The sequence below is a fragment of the Euprymna scolopes genome, chromosome 15 (genome assembly GCF_053919585.1).
Source record: "Euprymna scolopes isolate OS-2025 chromosome 15, ASM5391958v1, whole genome shotgun sequence".
NCBI lineage: Eukaryota > Metazoa > Mollusca > Cephalopoda > Sepiida > Sepiolidae > Euprymna > Euprymna scolopes.
This window is the reverse complement of record NC_136496.1, coordinates 30153498-30174030: the sequence shown is the minus strand read 5'-3', so window position 1 is coordinate 30174030 and position 20533 is coordinate 30153498. Positions and strand designations below refer to the sequence as shown.

The window sequence follows — 20533 nt, the reverse complement described above, 5'->3', positions numbered from 1 at the left end:
AGCACGAAGTTGTCCATGATGTTCTTACAGACCGAATTGGTAATGGTTCTCATCTCCTCCCTGATGGCTTCGTTGAGTTCCGTGATGGTTTTGGGTTTCCCTGCATAGACTCTGTCCTTAAGATAGCCCCAAAGAAAAAAATCTGGGGGGCTTAGGTCTGGGCTATGGAGTGCCCACTCAAAATCAGTCTCGAGACTGATCACTCGGCTTCCAAAGTTCTCTTTCAGCAAATCTCAGGACAGGTTTGAGGTGTTAGAACTTGCTCCATCCTGCTGGAACCAGAACTTGCTTAGGAGCGACGGGTAGATGGTCTGGAGCTCACTCTTGAAGGTTTTGAGGACCTCCACATACTGCTCCTTGGTGACTGTCACTGCTGTGCCAGATTCTTTGATGAAGATTGGTCTGATGATGCCTCTGGCCGAGATTGCAGCCCACACCGTGCACTTAGGAGAGTGCAGGGGCTTGGTGGCTACTTCATTGGGTCTGGAGGACCCCCAGAAGACATTTGTCTTGGAGTTCGCCTTTCCATCAAGATGGAAGTGGGCTTCATCTGAGGTCCAAAGGAGGTTAAGGAAACTTGGTGTCTTTGATCTTCTCGAGCATCTTGACTGCCATAGCCCTCCTCTGCTTCTTGTGTGGGGCTGTAAGGGTCTGCAGCGTCCGTATTCTGTATGGGTAAGTCCCGATATCGTTCACCAGCATTCTCCTGCAAGTCTCACGGGACATACAGAGGGACTGACTTCACTTACGCACAGAGCAGACTCTTTCACTCTTTCGACCAGCTCAGCTGTTCGCTTCTTGGGACATCCCGACTGGCTTAGACGGTTCTCTCTGGCAGCGTTGAGGTTCTCCACAGTCCCATACTTCTCAAAGTGGTCCACCCAGTTCTGAATTCTGCTTTTGGATGGAGCCTTTTCACATTCCAACTGACGCATGAAACTCTCCTGGGTTTTCTTAAACGAGCCTGTCTTGTAGTAACATTTAACACAGTGTATTCTTTGTCCCAGCTCCCACTGGGGTCTTGGTGTACTCACGGTCGTTGATTCTGCCACGTCCTGTAAAATAAGGGCAATCGGTGAATAAATAAGGGAGATATCACATAAAGTGTACACTGGGCCAGTTTTTATTTTTGGGGGGGGTCACCCTGTATGACAGTTCAGAATGAATTTTTCTGTTTAGAGCCCAATTGAAGCGTGATACATGATTTGTGCATTTTAAACTTGAATTCATGATATAAAATAATTTTATAAAATCAACAGTAGGTTCTCTGCAGTGCAACGTAGACTACAATGTATTCAAATTAAGTTACTGCGGGGAGGCATGTGAAACCTACTCGATTTAATTGAAAAAAATGGGCGATTTCACCGATTTCCATGACCATAAAATATAGTAGTGTGAAACATTTGATGATTCTCATTCATTCTTGGGTCTCCCTGCTGGTAACATATTAGTTAAAATAAACATAACGAAAAGAAAATGTGCATTTGCCGAAACATAATTTAACTGCATATGCGTATCTAGTAGACGATATTGCTGAAAAAAATTGTCTCATTTGATGAAAAACCATAATACATGGGTAACTTACTCGAATATAATATAGCAAGGTTTTTAAATTACACCGTTTTGTGCTGATGCCTTTCGAAACAAGAAGGCACGTTTCTCGATAAATATGTAGTCAAGTTCAAAAATATTTATTTTTAATTTCCCTTTAATCGGAACTCAACTTTAGAAAAAAAAAAAAAAAACATAGCAATTTTTTTCTAAACCCATAACTTCAGTGTCGTAATGTCTATCTTTACACAGCTTTCACTTTCAAATATACTGATAAAACCTATAGGCCGTGGGTGGCAACCCGTGATGCCTTAGGACAGGATCCTGGTGTTTGAGCAGTCAGTGTCCTGGTGACTTACCACAATCTACTTTGATCCTTACTTCTGCTAAACGGGAGGTCCAAGAGGCCCGCTTCGACTAACTTAAAACTTGGCTTTTAAAACAGGAAGTTACTTTTCTTGGAAAAAATATGCAGTTACACAATATTGGACGAATATACTCACTAGTATATAAATTGCTTAGTTGAAAATACCGAGAAATGAAAGCCGTCCAACGCATGCCAGTATGGAAAACGGATGTTAAATCGATGATAACGTTGTTGAGCAACAAGATTGGTTAGTATTAGTTGTTTGTAGTTAGTGTGGACAAATCATAAAGATCCGACGTGGAGGTCCACTTCTCCCAGATGGCCAGGGCGAGAATGAGGTCTACCAAGAGGGTGTTCAAAGACGGTGATTCAGCTGGAGAGCGGTGGATGTGGGGACAATCATAGATGGCATGTTCCCAGGTCTCCTATCTCACGCCACAGATGGTATCGACCGCCCAGTTAATTTTAGCGAGTCAGTACTTTAATCCCGAGTAGTGACCACTTCATAGACGACTCAATAGCACCTGTTTCTGCTCAGCTCTTTCTTTTTACTGTTTTTTTAACCCACAACATGGCTTAGTGTTATTTGGGATGTAAGGGCCTACGATTTGAGATTAAATTTGCAGAGATACTATGTGGGGAGTTGAGCAGCAAGATGTCTGCTCACATTACACTTGAACTTCTGCATATCAGAACAATCAGGGAGGCCCGGGAGTGGGGGGGGGTATTCCAAAGTATAGCGGTTTGAGGTGAGAAACTATTCAAGTAGAAAGCTTTCTGACATCTATAGCAGTATTTTCAAGGTAGGCGGCTGTAGGGATTACATGGTCGTAATGTATGGTACATAACATTTCCAACTGTTCTTTCAGGTTGGTGTTCCCAGGACTAGCTGCTACACTGGATGTTTAATATTTTACAGATGGTCCAGTGAAGGTACTTACATACTCCATCATGTATCGCTGTGTAGTAACCGTCTCCCAAAAGAACCTTGCCTCTTATAGAGTGTGGTATCACCAGCAAATATATCTCGGGGACAATTTTATCAAGGAGATCATTTATGAATATGAGGAGTAATACAGTTTAAGGATCGACCCCTGAGGCACACCCGTACTTATGAGAATGATGCTGATGATGATGATGATCATCATCATCACGACGACAACAATTTGCATATTGGATGAATATACTCACTAGTATATAAATTGCTTAGTCGGTACTTTAATCCCGAGTAGTGATCACTTCGTAGACGACTCAATAGCACCTGTTTCTGCTCAGCTCTTTCTTTTTACTGTTTTTTTTAACCCACAACATGGCTTAGTGTTATTTGGATGTAAGGGCCTACGATTTGAGATCAAATTTGCAGAGATACTATGTGGGGAGTTGAGCAGTAAGATGTCTGCTCACATTACACTTGAACTTCTGCATATCAGAACAATCAGGGAAGGCCCGGGGGGGGGATTCCATCTCGGGGACAATGTTATCAAGGAAATCATTTATGAATGTGAGGAGTAATACGGTTTAAGGATCGACCCCTGAGGCACACCCATACTTATGATGATGATGCTGATGATGATAATGATGATGATCATCATCAACATCACGACGACAACAATTCGCATATGGTTCACCGTTAAAAATAAGGGGAAATAATGGTTTCATTTACTTTTCTTAGTGGGAAAACAAAGAACAAGAAAAACAAAAAAGGGTTCCCGTTGTTGTGTTATTTTCATTTCAATAAGGAAATCCAATTCATTTACCGTTAAGGAAAATTTAGTTAGAAATGACTCCATTCTCATTACTGTGTTGCTGGCAGGATGCCCAACACAACCATCGATATTTACAATGCCAGTTTGTTTCAAATCTATTTATCAGACAAAACAACCGAAACAAGTTCCAACTGAGAACCTTGTTAGCATCAGCAGTTTCGCCGAGGTTTGGGACAAAAAAACAAAAAAAAAACACCAAAAAAAAAAAACGAAAAACAAACAAACACACAAAAAACATTCTTTCTGAGATTTTCATTTCATAGTATCGTTACAAATTAGTTCACTTTTATTTAAAAAGGTCAATATGTTATTATCAAAATGCTATATAATTTTCAACATAGAAGACTCCAGCAATATGTCTATCTATATGTATAAATATCTTATTTGTATATCAGTCTGTTCCCATCTAAGTCTGTGCATATAATTTCATTCTATAAACAGCGTTTCATGGTAAACAACTGATGATCCCTTAAAAAAATAAATTATTAGTACTATAGTACATTTGAGAGCGAGCTGATGCAGTGATTGCAGGTGATTAAATGAATTACTGACTAGATGGTTTTCTAACGAATGATAAAACATATTTTTGTATAGTTTTAAAGGTTAAAAACTTCAAAGATATATATATATATATATATATTAGTGATGGGACGATTCCAATAATTCTTTATAAATCTCTAAATATTTAACTACAAAATTGTTATTTTGTCCCGATTACTGTATAAACACAACTTAAATGTGCATATATCTTCACAAACGTAAAAACGTGCTTGTGATAGGGTGATATGGAGATTTTAGTCTTACCGGAAGTTTAAAATCAATAAATAATTATTATTTTATAATTATTACAAGCAGTAGAAGATGTTTCTTAAACCAAAACTTAATAAAAAAGATAATTTAAGGAATCGGTTTTGGCATCGAAAAATAGGCTAAAATTTTTCCGATTCCAATATTGATGCCCCAGAGAGCTCTGATTTTTCTGAATCCTAATTAATCGTCCCAACACTACATATATATATATATATATATATATACATACACTAGCATTTCAGCTCGGCGTTGTCCGGGTGTTTGGAGGTGTATGTTGAGCAAAGCAAAAAAAAAGTGGTAGTAGGAAAGCAGGCTCGAATACGTACCGTAAAGGAGAAATAGAACGGAAAAAACCAGACGTCTTTGCCGTTACGGCCACCGCCAAACTGGAAGTGACGTAGGCTAAACAATCGAAAGGAGAGTATTTCTTTCGAAAATACCATCAAAAAAGCAACCCCCCCTGTAGAAAAGTGCCCAGTTGAAGGTGAAGATATGGTTTTAAGCCAATTTTTCGATATTTGTCGTCTGAAGGGTCGAGCTTCAAAACGATACTGATCTTGTAAAAATCCGTCGCCTCTGTCCAAAGTTTTAGCCACACATGCAAACATGAATACATTTATAAATTGGTAACTCAAATTTTCGACTCAAATCGATTAAAAAGCTTGCCCTATCTCTGAATACCCTTTATGTAAAATTTCAAATCTTTATAGCAGAAATTGTCTGAGTAATTTTGTAGAGACCGAAGTGGTCAAGTTTTTTTTTTTTTTAACTTTGACCCCTATTATGACCCCTTAACATTATTTTGGGCTCAAATCAAGGTATTAAGTTAGATCCATGGCCAAGGAACCTATATCTAAAATTTCAAGTGTTTAGACCCAAAACTGGTGGAGGAGTTTGGTAGAGTTCTCAAAGGTCAAATCATTGAACTTTGACCTCTTGACAGCCAAATTTTTGGCCGAAAATGGGTTACAAAAATTTTCCCAAATCTCAATACCCTGTATATCCGATTTCGAGTCTGTAGACTGAAAATTTCCAGAGTTATTGTGTAGAGAAATGTACACAGACAGATACTTTCACAGATATATAGATGTATACACTAAAATGAAAAATATAAGTGAGAATGTGTCTGTGAGGACAATTCTCAACCTATATACTCAATGTATCTACAGACTTGAAAGTTGTTATATAGGGTATTCAGAGATGTGGAAAACCTTTGAATCGGTTTTCATCCAGAATAAAGAGCTGCTCAGGGGGTCAAATTTGAAAAATTATTACGTGGGAGTCAGATTTTTATCTGTTTACTGTGTCCCAGATGCACATGCATGACAACTGGCTTTTGTTAGTGCATATCTATGTTCTTTCTCCCATTTGTACTGTGCAGAATTGGTTGCTGCCATAAAATCTTGTGTAACTGAATTGATCAACCCTCAGACTTTGCCAAACACTTAACACACGATCTGTTAGAAAGGCTTGATACTTGCTACTTCCACAAGGCAAGTCTGTTATCAATCGCGAATCATTCTCAGCAACGTTAAACAGAATATGTTGGAAAATTTTTACCTTGGGGTTCACATGGCACTCCACCATAAATTCACATTGTGTATATGTGTGTGTGTGTGCTTGCTTCTGAGAAGTAGAGCTTTGTGTTTGAATAACTGTTTAGTAAGAATCCATCTTATATAGTAAGAGACTGGCCTCTAATGAACGAGATGAGTATTGTTGTTGTTCGTATTTTGACAGAAAGAGAGAAAAGCATTAAATAGCCTGTATTTTCTAATCAAAAGACACTGAGAAAATTAACAACTTGTATCACGCCATTAGAACATAAAGGCAAATAATGACACTTAAAAATTAATGGTCGTATTAATTCTCAATAATGATTGGCATATTTTGATTGGTCGTATTCATCTTTGATTCAGCATCTTTATATCTCTCAGACTGTTTTTGAATTTTTGAGATGAGGATTAATTATTTATATCATTTGTTTTCTTCGGGCTACTGTTCTCTCATCTTGAGTGTCATTTTCACAATGTTTTGGTCAATATAACCGCCGACCTTCTTAAAAAGTGTATTTTATCGAACTCGGGAATCTTTCCGACAAACTCAGGAATCTGCATAGAATTTTTAGCAGAACCTTTTATTTAATCCACAGAGGTAGCGTGCTTTTGTTTCTTCTGTCGTGACTTGGTAGAAATCCTAAGAAATGGAAAAGTGTATTTTGAGTGTCGTCCACACTGAAGATTGCACCTTCAACCTCCAGAAGAATCTAACTTAAAACTGAATAGTGACCACCAGCAAGCTTCACTTCTAGACCTATTCTTTACCACAGTATCTGAGGATTGTGTAATTAATGTCCACTGTCCACTCAGAAATGCAGACCACCCAGTGGTATCAGTAGATATTGCACTCAAATCCCAACACCAAGGAGAGAAGCCACTGCTCAAAACGATACTACAAAAGGGCTGGTTGGGAAGCCATCAGAGAACATATTAGAGATGCCCCATGGATCAATATCTTCTCTTCACCTGCTGAACAGTGTGCCAATGAGACAACTGAATGGTGCAAAGCGGGCAGAGAAGCCTATGTCCCCGCATGGAAGTGTTATAGCAAGCCCCACTCACCTCCATGGTTCACTACAGATTGTGCAGCTGCCATTGCACAAAGACAGCATGCACTCTGCCGGTTTGTACATCATAAGTCAAATACAAATAGGCAAAACTTTATAGATGTTAGAAATCACTTTAAGAGAGTGATAACCACAGCCCAAAGAAGACATACCGAAATAACTAGGGAATGCATAGAAGCATAAAAGATCGGAACTTGTGATTTCTGGAAAAATTTTAATAGTGTAATGAATAAATGAAAATTTTTGATAGTGTAATGAATAAATGAAAATTTTTGATAGTGTAATGAATAAAGGAAAATTTTTAACAGTGTAATGAATAAAGGAAAATTAGTAATTCCCTCAAGGTTGCATATACATGCAACAGAAAGGCGGAACTGCTTGCTCCGCAATTCGCCTCCAACTCCTCCCTAGAGCCAACAAACTGCACCTTCCCAAATTTCCCTATGCAGACAGAAGCCACAATCGATGATCTGAAAATCACCCTTTCTCACGTCTACAATATTATTATAAAAATATTATAAAAAACTTAGACACCTCCAAGGCGTGTGGGCCTGATTTCATCTTTGCTATACTAATTAAGAAATGGTCAGCTGAGCTAGCCCCATACTTTACAAACTCTGTAACAAATGTCTTACTGAATCCTGCTTGCCTAATAGCTGGAAGTTGGCCTCTATGGTACCAGTGTACAAGAATTCTGGTGAAAGGCCCGACTCTCAATTATCGCCCTATCAGTCTCCTCCTTCTGTTTGCTAAAATCTTTGAGACACTTATCAATTAAGCACTAGTCCACCACCTTGCAAAAGCTAATCTCTGACAAACAGTATGGATTTAGGCAATGTCGTTCTACTGCAGATATTTTAACAATCATCTCTGAACGCATATACCATGCACTGGATAAGGCAGGTGAAGCCAAAGTTGTAGTCCTTGATACATCCAAGGCCTTTGACAAAGTTTAGCATGAAGGGCTGCTAATGAAAATCAAATCATATAACTGGACATATGCTAAATATAATTAGATCCTTCTTAGACAATAGGACCATTCAGGTTGTCATTAATGAATGTTCATCCAAGCAGCATAACATTAATGCAGGAGTGCCTCAGGGGTCGATCCTTGGATCACTATTATTCCTGATATTTATCAATGACCTCCCCAATAATATGGAGTCCAAGATGAGTATATCTACTGATGATACAATACTCTATAAGATGCATGAGGAAAGAACGGATGTACACACATCCAAGACAATGGCTAAATCCTTAAAAAATTACTTCTAGACCGTAGTGGAATGGGGACGTAAATGGAAGGTAACATTTAATGCTAGTAAGACTAAGCTGCTATCCTTTAACAATTACAAGAAGCCTCTCCAACCACTGATATCCAGGACGAATAACTCGCTATCTGAGAATTCTTCCTTCTAACTTCTCGGCTTTACAATCATGGGAAATATGAACTAAAACAAATACATTGAGGACATTACGAAGCCTGCTGTGAGGAAGGTGAGCTCCCTCTATCATTCTAGAAAACTGCTCACACCGGAGAGAATCCTGTACCTCTACAAGGCCACCATTGGCCCATGCATGGAGTATTGTTGCCACATCTGGGCTGGTGCACCTACCACTAGCTTCTCCCTCTTGGATAGGCTTCTAAAAGGGTCTCCAATATAATAGGTCCCACTCTGTCAACTAGGCTCCAACCCCTGCCCCATCATCGCAATGTTGCATCTCTGTGCCTGTTTTGAAAGTATTTTAATGGAATGTGCTCTGATGAACTCATTGCACTTGTGTCACCTTTACATACATATTCCCGACAAACATGCTTCGCAACAAAATCACACCCCTTCACTGTTGAGGTCTCTAAATGTCAGAAAGTATTCTACTCTAATAGACTTTGGAATTCTCTTCCTGCTATCTGTTTCCCAAACTGTAGTGATATGCAGAAGTTCAAATCCAATGTAAACTAAAATCTTAATCTTTTATAGGTATGGTCCCAATTAGTAGTCCCTTACGTCCAAGTATCTTTTGTGTACTTTAAGCAGCCCCATAATTCTTATTTCTCTTATTTTCTCCTTTAGTCCTCACATTGCATAAGTGATATACATGGCATAATCATATTGATACACGGACTTTCAGAGATCAAAGTTAAGCTAGGTTGAGTTTGGTCAATCCCAGATGGGTGACCAATTTGGAAATACCAGGTGCTGTATGTATGAGGACATCAACACTTCTGGCAACTCATGCATCTAGCTTTTCTTCCAGCTGTCTCGAACATGTCCTGCTACCATATCAGAGAGGTTGGGACGAGAGAGTGAGGCTGGCTCTGTGCAAAACAAACTTCACTTCAAAACAAACTCCCAGCACGAGTCATCCATCATCCCTAAGATGATCAGGTGGTATTCGTTGCTCCGATGGACAAGCCACTTTACAGATGCGATGTTTCTGATAAAGGGGGAAGAACTGTTTTCTGAGTTAGTTACTGAGTCTTTGACCTTGATGTAGTATTTTTTTTTTTTTACCTTAATCTAGTACTTTTTTTTATTTTTTTATTTTTGCTGTGGCTTCATGTTTTGTGGCTTCATGTTTTGTCTGGAGCGATTGCCATTAAAAAAAAATTCTGTGCAGGTTCCTGAGTTTGACAGAAAGATTCCAGAGTTCAGCAAAATACACTCAAAGAAGGTCGGAGGTTACATCGACCGAAACGTTATATGTGTTTATTATGAGTAATAGGTACCATTACAACTACAGGTATCATTTTATCTCTCCCCCCCCTGCCCAAATCATTCAGTACCTCATGGGTGCTTAATGCTAACTTTAGTGCAATACACATAGCTTTTGAAGTCTATATGTGACAATAGCGAAACAAAAAAAATTCTCTATTGAAATATTGATATTAATTGAATTATGATTTTAAAAATATCTTCAAATAAGCATAATTTTGTACGGTACGACTTTTGACCAGTTTGATTCTGTTGTTGGCATCGGTTTCCTCCAGTTCTTTCTAAAAGCAGGTACTTCAAGTGAAGAGTGCCAACATCCATAATGAAAGTGGTCATATGGAACTAATCAGATGCAAACTTGGCACGGCCATGTCGGTATCTACTTTACCACAAATATGCTCACATGAAAAAGGAAAATGCCTTACCTTAGACATAGTATGTTGAGCAGGGAATATCAATTTGCCCGATTTAGATGTTAAAACCCCAAAGCCTGTGAAGAAAGGATAAAAGAAGATTTAAGAATAAAATTTACAATTTTTAACATAATTAGTTTGATAACAATTTTTTTTTCATGTGAAAAGTTTGGAATAACAGCACTGAGAACAAATTTGTTTTAAAACTAATAATAGAAACAGCTAGAAATTTCAAACAAATTTTATTTAATTACTAGTAGGACCTGTATCCCGGTGTTTCTCGAGTGTAATATCTATATATTAATACAATAGCGTGTGTGTTATTTTCTGTGTCACGCTTATAACTGGGTCGTTTAATTGTTATGTACTTCCATTTCTTGTCATAAACGATTCTTGTTAAAATTATTTATAAGTTTTAGTTTCGGTTTCGATTGTAGCTGATGGCATTTAAGTCATTTTTCTTTACTAATAATTTTATCAAGAATTCTTCACAAGTTTTGTTTATGGATGAAGGAAGTCAAGTTATATATGTATATATCATAAGTTTTTCTTTCGGTTTCGATTCAAGTTAATTCACCCAAGTCATATGGATATATATATATATATTTTTTTTAAATCGCAACTTTATAATATATAAACATCGATAGAACATTAGCTCTATAATAATATATACAAAATCTGCAAGAATTAAAAATATCATATTTAAGCATACTTTACGACTGGGCTTTGGCGGGCGTTCGTGCTAGCTTAGATAAATACTTTTGCAGTTTTAACAAAAGAGCTACAATAATATCAGAGCGTCTCCTTTTACACTGAACATCTACAGAATGGCAGCATCAATATATTACGTATGAATGAGTCCGCTGTGGAATTTCCACAGGTCCCGCTAGTAAAAAGATGGATTTAATTATAAAAAATGTTTGGTCTTGAACAAAGTTTGCAATGTTCTAAAATGTGACATTCTTCAATCAAACAACCTCCAGAACTGGGCAGAGTTAGTTTTGAAGTGAATTTTTAAAAACCGTCAAACGCATATGTTATGGGGTAATCTTCTCTATATAAATAAAATGAACTCATTTTTTCCCGTGGATTTTGACCTTAATAGGATTAAAAATCAAGATATTTCATGCAAATATAATATGCACAAACGGCAGAACAATATCTGAGGCGTGTTATAGGCTTATTATTTCTCAAATTCCTCGATAATCTTAGATTTCTATACTTTTTCTGCTGAGAAGTCACGGCCAAAATCGGTTAAGATCAATGGAAGTGGTAAAATATTTTCTCTCTAATAAATTCCTCCTCCCCCTGCCACCACTTAACACCGTTTGGGGATCGTTCACAAGGAACAGTTGAGAAGAGAACACCGGTTTGGCTTCGTAGTTCTTTCATGTGAAGTTATTTAAAATCACTAAACTAAGCTGCAGTGCTCTGTGGCGTAGTGGTTAGCGTGCTGGACAATTCACATTATATTTTCACGTTCGCGCCGACCTACCGTAGTCGTTTTTTTTTTTTTTTTTTTTTTTTTTCCTAAACAACTGGAATGGACTTTTCTTGGTGGCCGAACTGTTAACGTTGCAGATGTTTTTTTTTTGTTTTTTTTCACACTTTATTTTCCTACTTTTACTCATGACTCCGGGTTTGATCCTTCCTACTTACCTACCATAACATTTTTTAAAACTCCCCCGTCCCGGAAACAAACACTCGGGCAACGCCGGGTACCCCCACTAGTAATGAATAATGGACTTGCCCAGGTACAATAAGTACAGTTATATCAAAAATGTTGCAGTAGAGATTAGTGGCAGTAATGACACACAGAATCATGATGGAATCTGGAGGACGTCCTCTTCTCTTCACAGAGCCTCTTTTTTTTATAGAACTCTTTCTTTACTCTGTCGTTATTTTCATGATAGGTGCTCGATTGAGCTCCAATCTCTGGTTGTCCCGTGTAAAACATTCACAGCAAGAATTCGTCTAGCTACAACCATTGCAAATCTTTTCCTTTTTTACTCTCTGTGTACAGCCAAAGCTAAACACACCTTCCAAAAACAATTTCTTTCCAAGAACTTCCTGTTAGTGGAACACAATTCCAAGTCCAATGGTAACAAATTTTTATTCAGCAGTCCTTTCAAATAATCAAATTTCGTCTAGTTTTAACCATCATCTCACTTGTCTCACTATCCATGAGTAATCGGGAATCAAAAAAAAAAATATATATATATATATATATATATATATATATATATATTGGAATCCATATCGGAATTCCGATGCCAAAAAACGATTTCATTAAATTATCTTTTGTTTTATTTGATTTTGCTTAAAACAAAATCATTCGCTGCTAATGATAATAAATATTTATTCATTTTAAATACGAGTAAAGCTTCAATCAAGAGATCATTCCCACAAGTGTGTTTTCACCTGGAATTTAACATGTGTTTTTTACGGTAATTAGGAAACATAGCCATTTTATACTTAAATATTTAGGGATTTATAAAGAATCAGAATCGGAATTTGTAATTTTTTTTTTCTTACGCCGCATGGTTACAATCCTTGGGACATTTTCAAATGTTGTTGAAGTCTTGAATGTTCATTACAGTGTGAGCGTCAGTCAACAACATCTGAAGAAGTCCCAAGGATTATTACCGCCATGTGGCATAAAAAAATATATATATATCAATATATCTATAAAAGTGAAAATGTGTGTCTGTGTGTGTACATTTCCCTACCAAACTACTCCGTCAATTTTTAGTCTACAGACTCGAAATTTAACATAAGGGGTATTGAGATTTGGGAAAATCTTTTTAATTGGTTTTCAGCCAGAAATTTGGCTGTCAAGGAGTCAAAGTTCGACGATTTGACCTTTAAAAACTCTACCAAACTCTTCCGCCAATTTTGGGTCTAAACATGTGAAAATTTAGATTTAGATAATTTGGACATGGATCAAACTTTTTAATCTTATTTGAGCCCCCTAAAAATAAATGTTAAATGGTCATATTGGGGTCAAAGTTTAAAAACAAATTGACCTCTGTGGCCTATCAAATTACTCAGCTAATTTTTTATCTAAACATTTGAAAATTTACATAAAGTGTATTTAGACAGAGAAAGCTTTTAAATCGGTTTTTGGCCGAAAACTTAGCTGCCAAGGGGTCAAAGTTCAAAAGATTTGATCTTTGCGGTCCCTAGCAACTATTCAGCTAATTTTGGGTCTAAACATTTGAAATTTATACATAAAGGGCATTCAGACATGCAGCAAGCTTTTTAATCAGTTTTTGGGTGAAAATTTGACTGCCAAGAGGTCAAAGTTGAACTTTGCAGATTCTACCGAATGAGTTGACCTTTGCAGACTCTACCAAATTTCTCCGCCGATTTTGGGTCTTAGCACTTGAAATTTTAGATGTAGGTAACGTGGACATGATTCAAACTTTTTAATATATATATATATATATATATGCACATAAAGTTGCGAACAGTACATAGGGCCCAAGCAAAGCCGGGCTGAACTGCTAGTTGCATATAAAATTACCTTTATATATAACGGCTTGAATAAAGTTTAAAATGCAAAAGTCAAGTATTATGGTTCAGTTGTGCTCTGAACAGAAACACTCATATTAAAGGCGCCCTGTCATATCAAAGAACCTACTATTGTCGATTTTATATGCCAGCCCTTTCTACTCGTGTCGTAATAAAATTTCTCAAATGCACTTGTGATGCTAGGCTTTAGAAAGTTGTTAACTTTGGTCAAAATCGCCTGTTCCTTCTTTTATCGGATTTTGTAGATTATCAATTTTTGATATTTGTTGAAGACACTTCCGTAAAAAAAAAACTCATCTAAGATACATAATGTACATCTGTGAAATTTTATAAACATCGGCCCAGCCGTTTCGGATTCTATAGGAAACAAACTCAAGCGCACACACAAAGTTCCTTTTATATGATAGATAGATAGTTAGAGAGATAGAGAGAGAAAGTAAGCAGTTAATTTAAACCGCCTGTCTAATCTAAATAGGGACAGTCCATTTACAATAAAAAGGTAGGAGAGGTTGGAGGTGGAGAAACAGTGACATTCACTCTTTGTATGCCTTCTAATCTCGATTTAATATATCGGATGATTTATATTCTTCTAGTTGACAGAAAACAGCTCAGCATTAAAGTATTTGCTCACTAGATAGTGGCGTCTAGTTGTAAAGGTAGCTGTAGGGATAATGTAGCAGCTGAAGTTATGTTAATCTTCCTTTTGTTGCTGGAATAATGAAAGTAATGAAAAAGAACAACAAAGAACTCCGCCATCAGCTCTGGATTTGGTTTACTTTTTGTACTGCATACACTATTTAAATAGATACCACAAACAAAAAAGGGGGATAACGTACAAACCTTTACAATTTCTATCATCCGCAAATATAAAGATATTAATAGTAAAATTGCTTTTTTTTCATTTTCTTGTTGACAGAAAACGTCAGTCTTTTATTGTAAGTAGTCAATTCATTCAAGAGTGATATCTAGTTATACACTGTGTGTCAAAATATTAACGAGATAACATCTTTTTATCAGTTTCAGAAACTTACCGGTAGTTTCGTATCAAAAGTTTTGGAAACGTTCGCAATGCTGAGCTGCGCGTACTGTGAAATTTCCGTACTGTTCCGCGCAATGTAAACATCTTGCCATCGTAATTGCTGAATCCACTATTTCAGGTGTGTCAAATTATTAACAAAGCAGTTTGTTTCGTCAATAAAATGGGATGTAAAGGTGGTTTGAGTACTTCTGAAAAGAATACTATTACAGAACAGCTAGCAAAAGGTAAAACTACCCTCGAAATATCGAAAATGATAGGAAGGTACCATCAAACTTAAGAACTTTGTCAAGGACCCTACAAATGATGATATAGCAACTGACATTTCTGTGTCTTTCATTTCTCTCTCCTGGTTGGTTGTTAGTTGTTTTTCTTTTACGGCATATCAACCTTTTTCAGGTTATTTAATGCCGAATCAGGTTATTGTGAGGAACGATTTTTAATGGAGTATATTTTTTTTTTTTACGTCAGATTCTATTTAACCCATAGTTGGGACCCTAACAGGTACTACCACTCCGGGTCAGAGTGGACCTGGGAGCAATCGCAATTAAAGGGTGGCTCCACATTCCCCAAAGGCCGCAAGGTGGGGCTTCACCATTGAATATAGTTTTAGGTCATATCCAGGACCATCTCTTCTGGTAGCTACAATAATGCCAAACTCAGGTCCATGCTAATAAGTTCGTCAATAGTATGATTTTGACACTAACAAATGGCCTATAATCTTCTTATAGACAGAAAATACCCCAGTCTCTGATTGATACATTTGAAGTAGTTGCTCAATGAATAATGATGTATAATGTACAGTAGTCATATAGCAGCCTAAGATGTTGATTACTTTTACTTTCCATTCTTACTTATTGTTGCTAGAATAATCAAAGTAATAAAAAAAAAGAACAAAAACTTCACTACAAAGGGAAACGATAAATTTGTCGTCTAAAGAAAGCAACATCACAGTTTATTTTAAAACTTTTATTAAAAAAAATCAATTCAGGTAATTTGATGATGTAGTAGAGTTGATATCTATATAATGTAACCGCCTTCAGCCTCAATCACTGCCTCGATACAGGTCCAGAACTAGGAGTATGCCTTTTTAACATTGGCCGACAGGAGCTTGGCAAAGACTCAGTGGATGGCAGCGATCAGGCTAGCTTTGGTGTTGTGAGAGGTCCTGTTTGTGATGTTCTCGACGTATGACCATACAAAGTAGTCCAGCGGGTTCAGGTCAGGGAAGAAAAAGGCAGTGAGAAGAGTGTAAAAGCCAAGTCAGAGTCTTTTTAGACTTGTGAGCCGACACTGAATCCTGCTGCCACACCCAGGGTCTGTCAGCTGATTGTAGGAGAGGATCACCAAACTCTTCAGCACATCTAGGTACACTTTAATGTTGACTTTCAAGTCATCTTTGAAGATATGTGGCCCTCACTTGAAACCACACCAAAGACCATGACCGTGGCCGGAAACTTGATTGAGCCATGTCCTAAAGCATTGAACCATGCAGATTTGCATTTTGAGGGTGCTGGCAATGGTCCTTTTTTTTCATAATTTGAATTTGTAGAGAGCAGGAGTTGTACAATGGCACATCTGATTTCGCTTGTTGAACATTGTGTCACTTTCAAACATGATAAAAGGCTCTTGTCGCTGTTTGAATTTGTACACAACTTGCCAATTAGTAGATGGTCTACAACAAAAAAAAAACCGGTTTTCATCAAGCGGAAATGTATTACGTTGTTGCTCTATAATAAAGGGTCGAGTGTTTGTTCCGTCATCTCTAATAATGGATTAGAAGAGATGACGTGTTATATTATATATTTATGTTGTATCATAAAGGGAATCGTGTGTGAGTGACATGTATTTTCAGAACCTACCTCTGCTTCTTCGATGTTGGACCATCTGGAAATTTCTAGTCCTGGAGGGAGACTTGATACCTGTTTTTGGATGAAAATTCAATCACTCCAAGACAAGGAATTAGTTCTATAGTTTATTTCACTTTTCCCAGATGTCCTGCAGAAGTTGGAAAGTGAAATCGGCCTGTGTGGGTTCTTCTTCTACACACGTCAGCATTCGTCCTCCCCTCGGTGAAGAGGAGGAGACAACGGGAAGCCGTCCGTTGTCTTCTGAGTCCAAATCAAATCTCAACGATTCAGCTAACCTGATCACATGACTCGCACGCAATCCAATCAGCTGATCTTTTACTTCCAGTCAACGTGTATACACTATAACTCACCTCTTCCTCTCTCTCTCTCTCTCTCTCTCTCTATTCCTTAACATTTTCTCTCTCTCTATCCATTCTCTAACAAATGGAATCATGTCTTCTTTTCTAGGGCCACTCTGTATTAGCTCTGGATTTCGTTTATTTTTAACAGATGAACATCATTTTATGAGCCGATTTGAGTACTGGAAGAGCATAAAAAATAACATCCATTCATCTTGACATTGACCATCCAATAATAGAAACTGTCTCGTTTTTCTGTCATGTATTTCCTCCCATGGTGCAACTTCCAATGCACGTGGGCCTAACTTCTAACATTTTTTTTTTACTACATTAAAACCAAGTATTTCATCAACATAATGTAAATAGTTGCTCAATAGATAATGATGTTTAGTAGTAAATGTAGTTGTTATGCTGCTGTAGCAGTCAAAGTGTCTGTATCTTCCTCTTTTCTTGTTGCTGTTATGATGTAACAAATAATAAAAAAATGCCAACCATATATTTACTGAAAATAAATGAATAAATAATAATAATAGTTGTGATGCTTCCTATCACTCATAATAGACACATATAGCCTCTAAAAGTTTTATTAATGGAAATCGCTCGTAACAGAAATGAAGTTACTTGATATAAGCGGCTAAAAAACATACTACATCAAGGTAAAAAATAACCTACTACATCAAGGTAAAAAAAAACATACTACATCAAGGTAAAAAATAGCCTACTACATCACGGTAAAAAAAACATACTACACCAAGGTAAAAAATAACCTACTAGATCAAGGTAAAAAAAAAACATACTACATCAAGGTAAAAAAAACATACTACATCAAGGTAAAAAAAACATACTACATCAAGGTAAAAAAAACATACTACATCAAGGTAAAAAAAACATACTACATCAAGATAAAAAAAAACATACTACATCAAGGTAAAAAAAACATACTACATCAAGGTAAAAAAAAACATACATCAAGATAAAAAATAACCTACTACATCAAGGTAAAAAATAATCTACTACATCAAGGTAAAAAATAACCTACTACATCAAGGTAAAAAATAACCTACTACATCAAGGTAAAAAATAACCTACTACATCAAGGTAAAAAATAACCTACTACATCAAGGTAAAAAATAACCTACTACATCAAGGTAAAAAACTCAGTAGCAATTAGTGTTAGATGATTAGATTCTAACTCAGAAAACAGCAGTACTTCCCCCTTTATAAGAAACATCGCTTCTGTAAAGTAGCTCGTCCGTCAGAGCAACGGATACAATCTGATCATCCTAAGGATGATGGATGACATGCGTTGGGAGTTTGTTTTAAAATGAAGTTGGTTTGCACAGAGCCAGCCTCACTCTCTCATTTCAACCTGTCTGAGTGTCTGATCCAGTAGCAGGACATGTTCGAGACAGCTGGAAGAAAAGTGAGATGAAGGAGCTGCCAGAAGTGTTGATGTCTTCATACATACAGCGCCTGGTATTTCTAAATTGGTCACTCATCTGATACTGATCAAGCTCAACATTGCTTAACTTTGATGATCTATGAAAATCCGTGTGTCAATATGATTACGCCATGTATATCACTTATGGAATGTGAGGACTAAAGGACAAAATAAGAGAAATAAGAATTATGGGGCTGCTGAAAGTACACCAAACATACACTATCTACTTTTCTTGTATAGAACATAATTGCAATAAAGTTGATATGAAGTGACGTTGGCATAAATTAAGGTACTACTCTCATTATTAATAATATGGATATTCCACAGCAGACTCATTCATATGTAATATATTGATGTTGCCATTCTGCAGATGTCCAGTGTAAATGGAGACTAACTGACATTATTGTAGCTCTTTTGTTAAAACTGCAAAAGTATTTATCTAAGTTAGCTGGGACGCTCGTCATAGCCCGGTCGTAAAGTATGCTTAAATATGATATTTTAATTCTTGCATATTTTGTATATATTATTATAGAGTTAATATTTTATCAATTTTTATATATTATAAAGTTGTGATTAAAAAAAAAAAAAAAAAAGGCAAAAGATATATCCATATGACTTGGGTGCATTAGCTTGAATCGAAACCCAAATAAAAACTTATGAAACAATATATATATATATATATATATATATATAACTCGAGTTCCTTCAGCCATAATCGAAACCAAAACGTATGAAATATATATATATATATATATATACACACACATATGTTTTTATTCGTTTTTGTTAGCGATACTTTGTTGAATGAATTTAATTATTTAAACAAAAGTGCATTTTTACTTAAATCTGAGTTAGGAATAATTTTCCCTTTGATCAATTTGGTACCCCCTAAATGGGGAGCGGCATATGTATTTATTTTAAAATATAATTATCCACTGACACGTATTTCGTTGTCTTCGACTCATCAGAGTGGCTGAATCTTGCTAGATAACAAGACGTACACCTTTTTTTCTTCTATTCCAGACATCTTCCTTTCATAGTTCTTGATTTTGCAAGTTCATTTTGCATTTCAATTTTGGCTGCTTTTTTTTTTGTAATGGAAGAATTACACCAACTGTCAAATCCTGAAATTTATCAAATAAATAAGCAGGGGGAAATCGATTCAGAAAATTAGTGAAAATGAGTGGCTGAATCTAGCTAGATTCAGCCACTCTGATGAGTTGTAGGCAACGAAACACGTATCAGTGGATAATTATATTTTAAAATAAATAAATATATAACTTGAGTTCGTTCAGCTATAATCGAAACCGAAAACAAAACTTATCAAGAATTCATAGTAAAATTATTTTTTAAAAATACATGACTTGAGTGGTATCAGCTATAATCGAAACTGAAACCAAAATTATGAAGAATTCTTGGCAAAATTATTTATTAAAAAAAAAAAATGACTTTAGTGCTTATCCTCGAGTGGCCTTTGTCCTTGGTAAGTGGTAACACTTTAATATAAAGAAAAGTGTGGCAGATCAATTTACTGACCGATAAATAGGCAGAGTTTCTTAAACCAATCTACAAATGACCAAGCAGGTTTTTTTTTTAATTTTCTTTTTAACTTCTCGTAGCTTTTGTTTGCCTTATTATTATTATTTCTTTTATTGTTTTTTTAAGTAGACCGATTTCAGCAACAACTTTGTTAATTTCTTAGAACATCATTAAGAAGAAATGAAAGAAAAAAACACTCGTAAAGGACAAATCTGTGGCAATAAAAATGTCAAATTATAGTTTTCTTCTTTTTGTAAGTCTTATAGTGTTTGCGCCCCTTAATTGGAGACAGGATTATCTAAAGTGGCGATTGAGAAGGCATTTCGGTAAATCAAGAGAGACTAACTTACCAATCAACTCATCAATGTACTTAATAAAATATGTTTCGACATCACAGAGGAAAATATGGTTATGATAGCCATTATCTATAATTTAGAATTATATGCAAGAGAATGCATTGCACAAAATGGAGGCACTAATTTTCTGAACTGATTTTCCCCTGATATTTATCAAATTATCATTTCAGG

The 20533-nt window shown here is 36.3% G+C and overlaps 1 protein-coding gene across 4 annotated transcripts in view; it reads right to left on the bottom strand.

Annotated features, from left to right (window-relative positions):
* Positions 1–315: 315 nt before the first annotated feature.
* The window catches only part of LOC145293760 (uncharacterized), a 631027-nt gene continuing 610809 nt past the window's right edge, over positions 316–20533 (bottom strand). For all 4 annotated transcript variants that reach the window (XM_080140268.1, XM_080140269.1, XM_080140270.1 and 1 more), the window contains 2 exons: positions 10260–10324; positions 316–1055 (listed from right to left, as the gene is read on the bottom strand). In XM_080140268.1, the coding sequence (XP_079996394.1) occupies positions 693–1055; positions 10260–10268 (372 nt within the window). In that variant the 5' untranslated portion in view covers positions 10269–10324 and the 3' untranslated portion in view covers positions 316–692. The remainder of the gene's footprint in view (positions 1056–10259; positions 10325–20533) is intronic.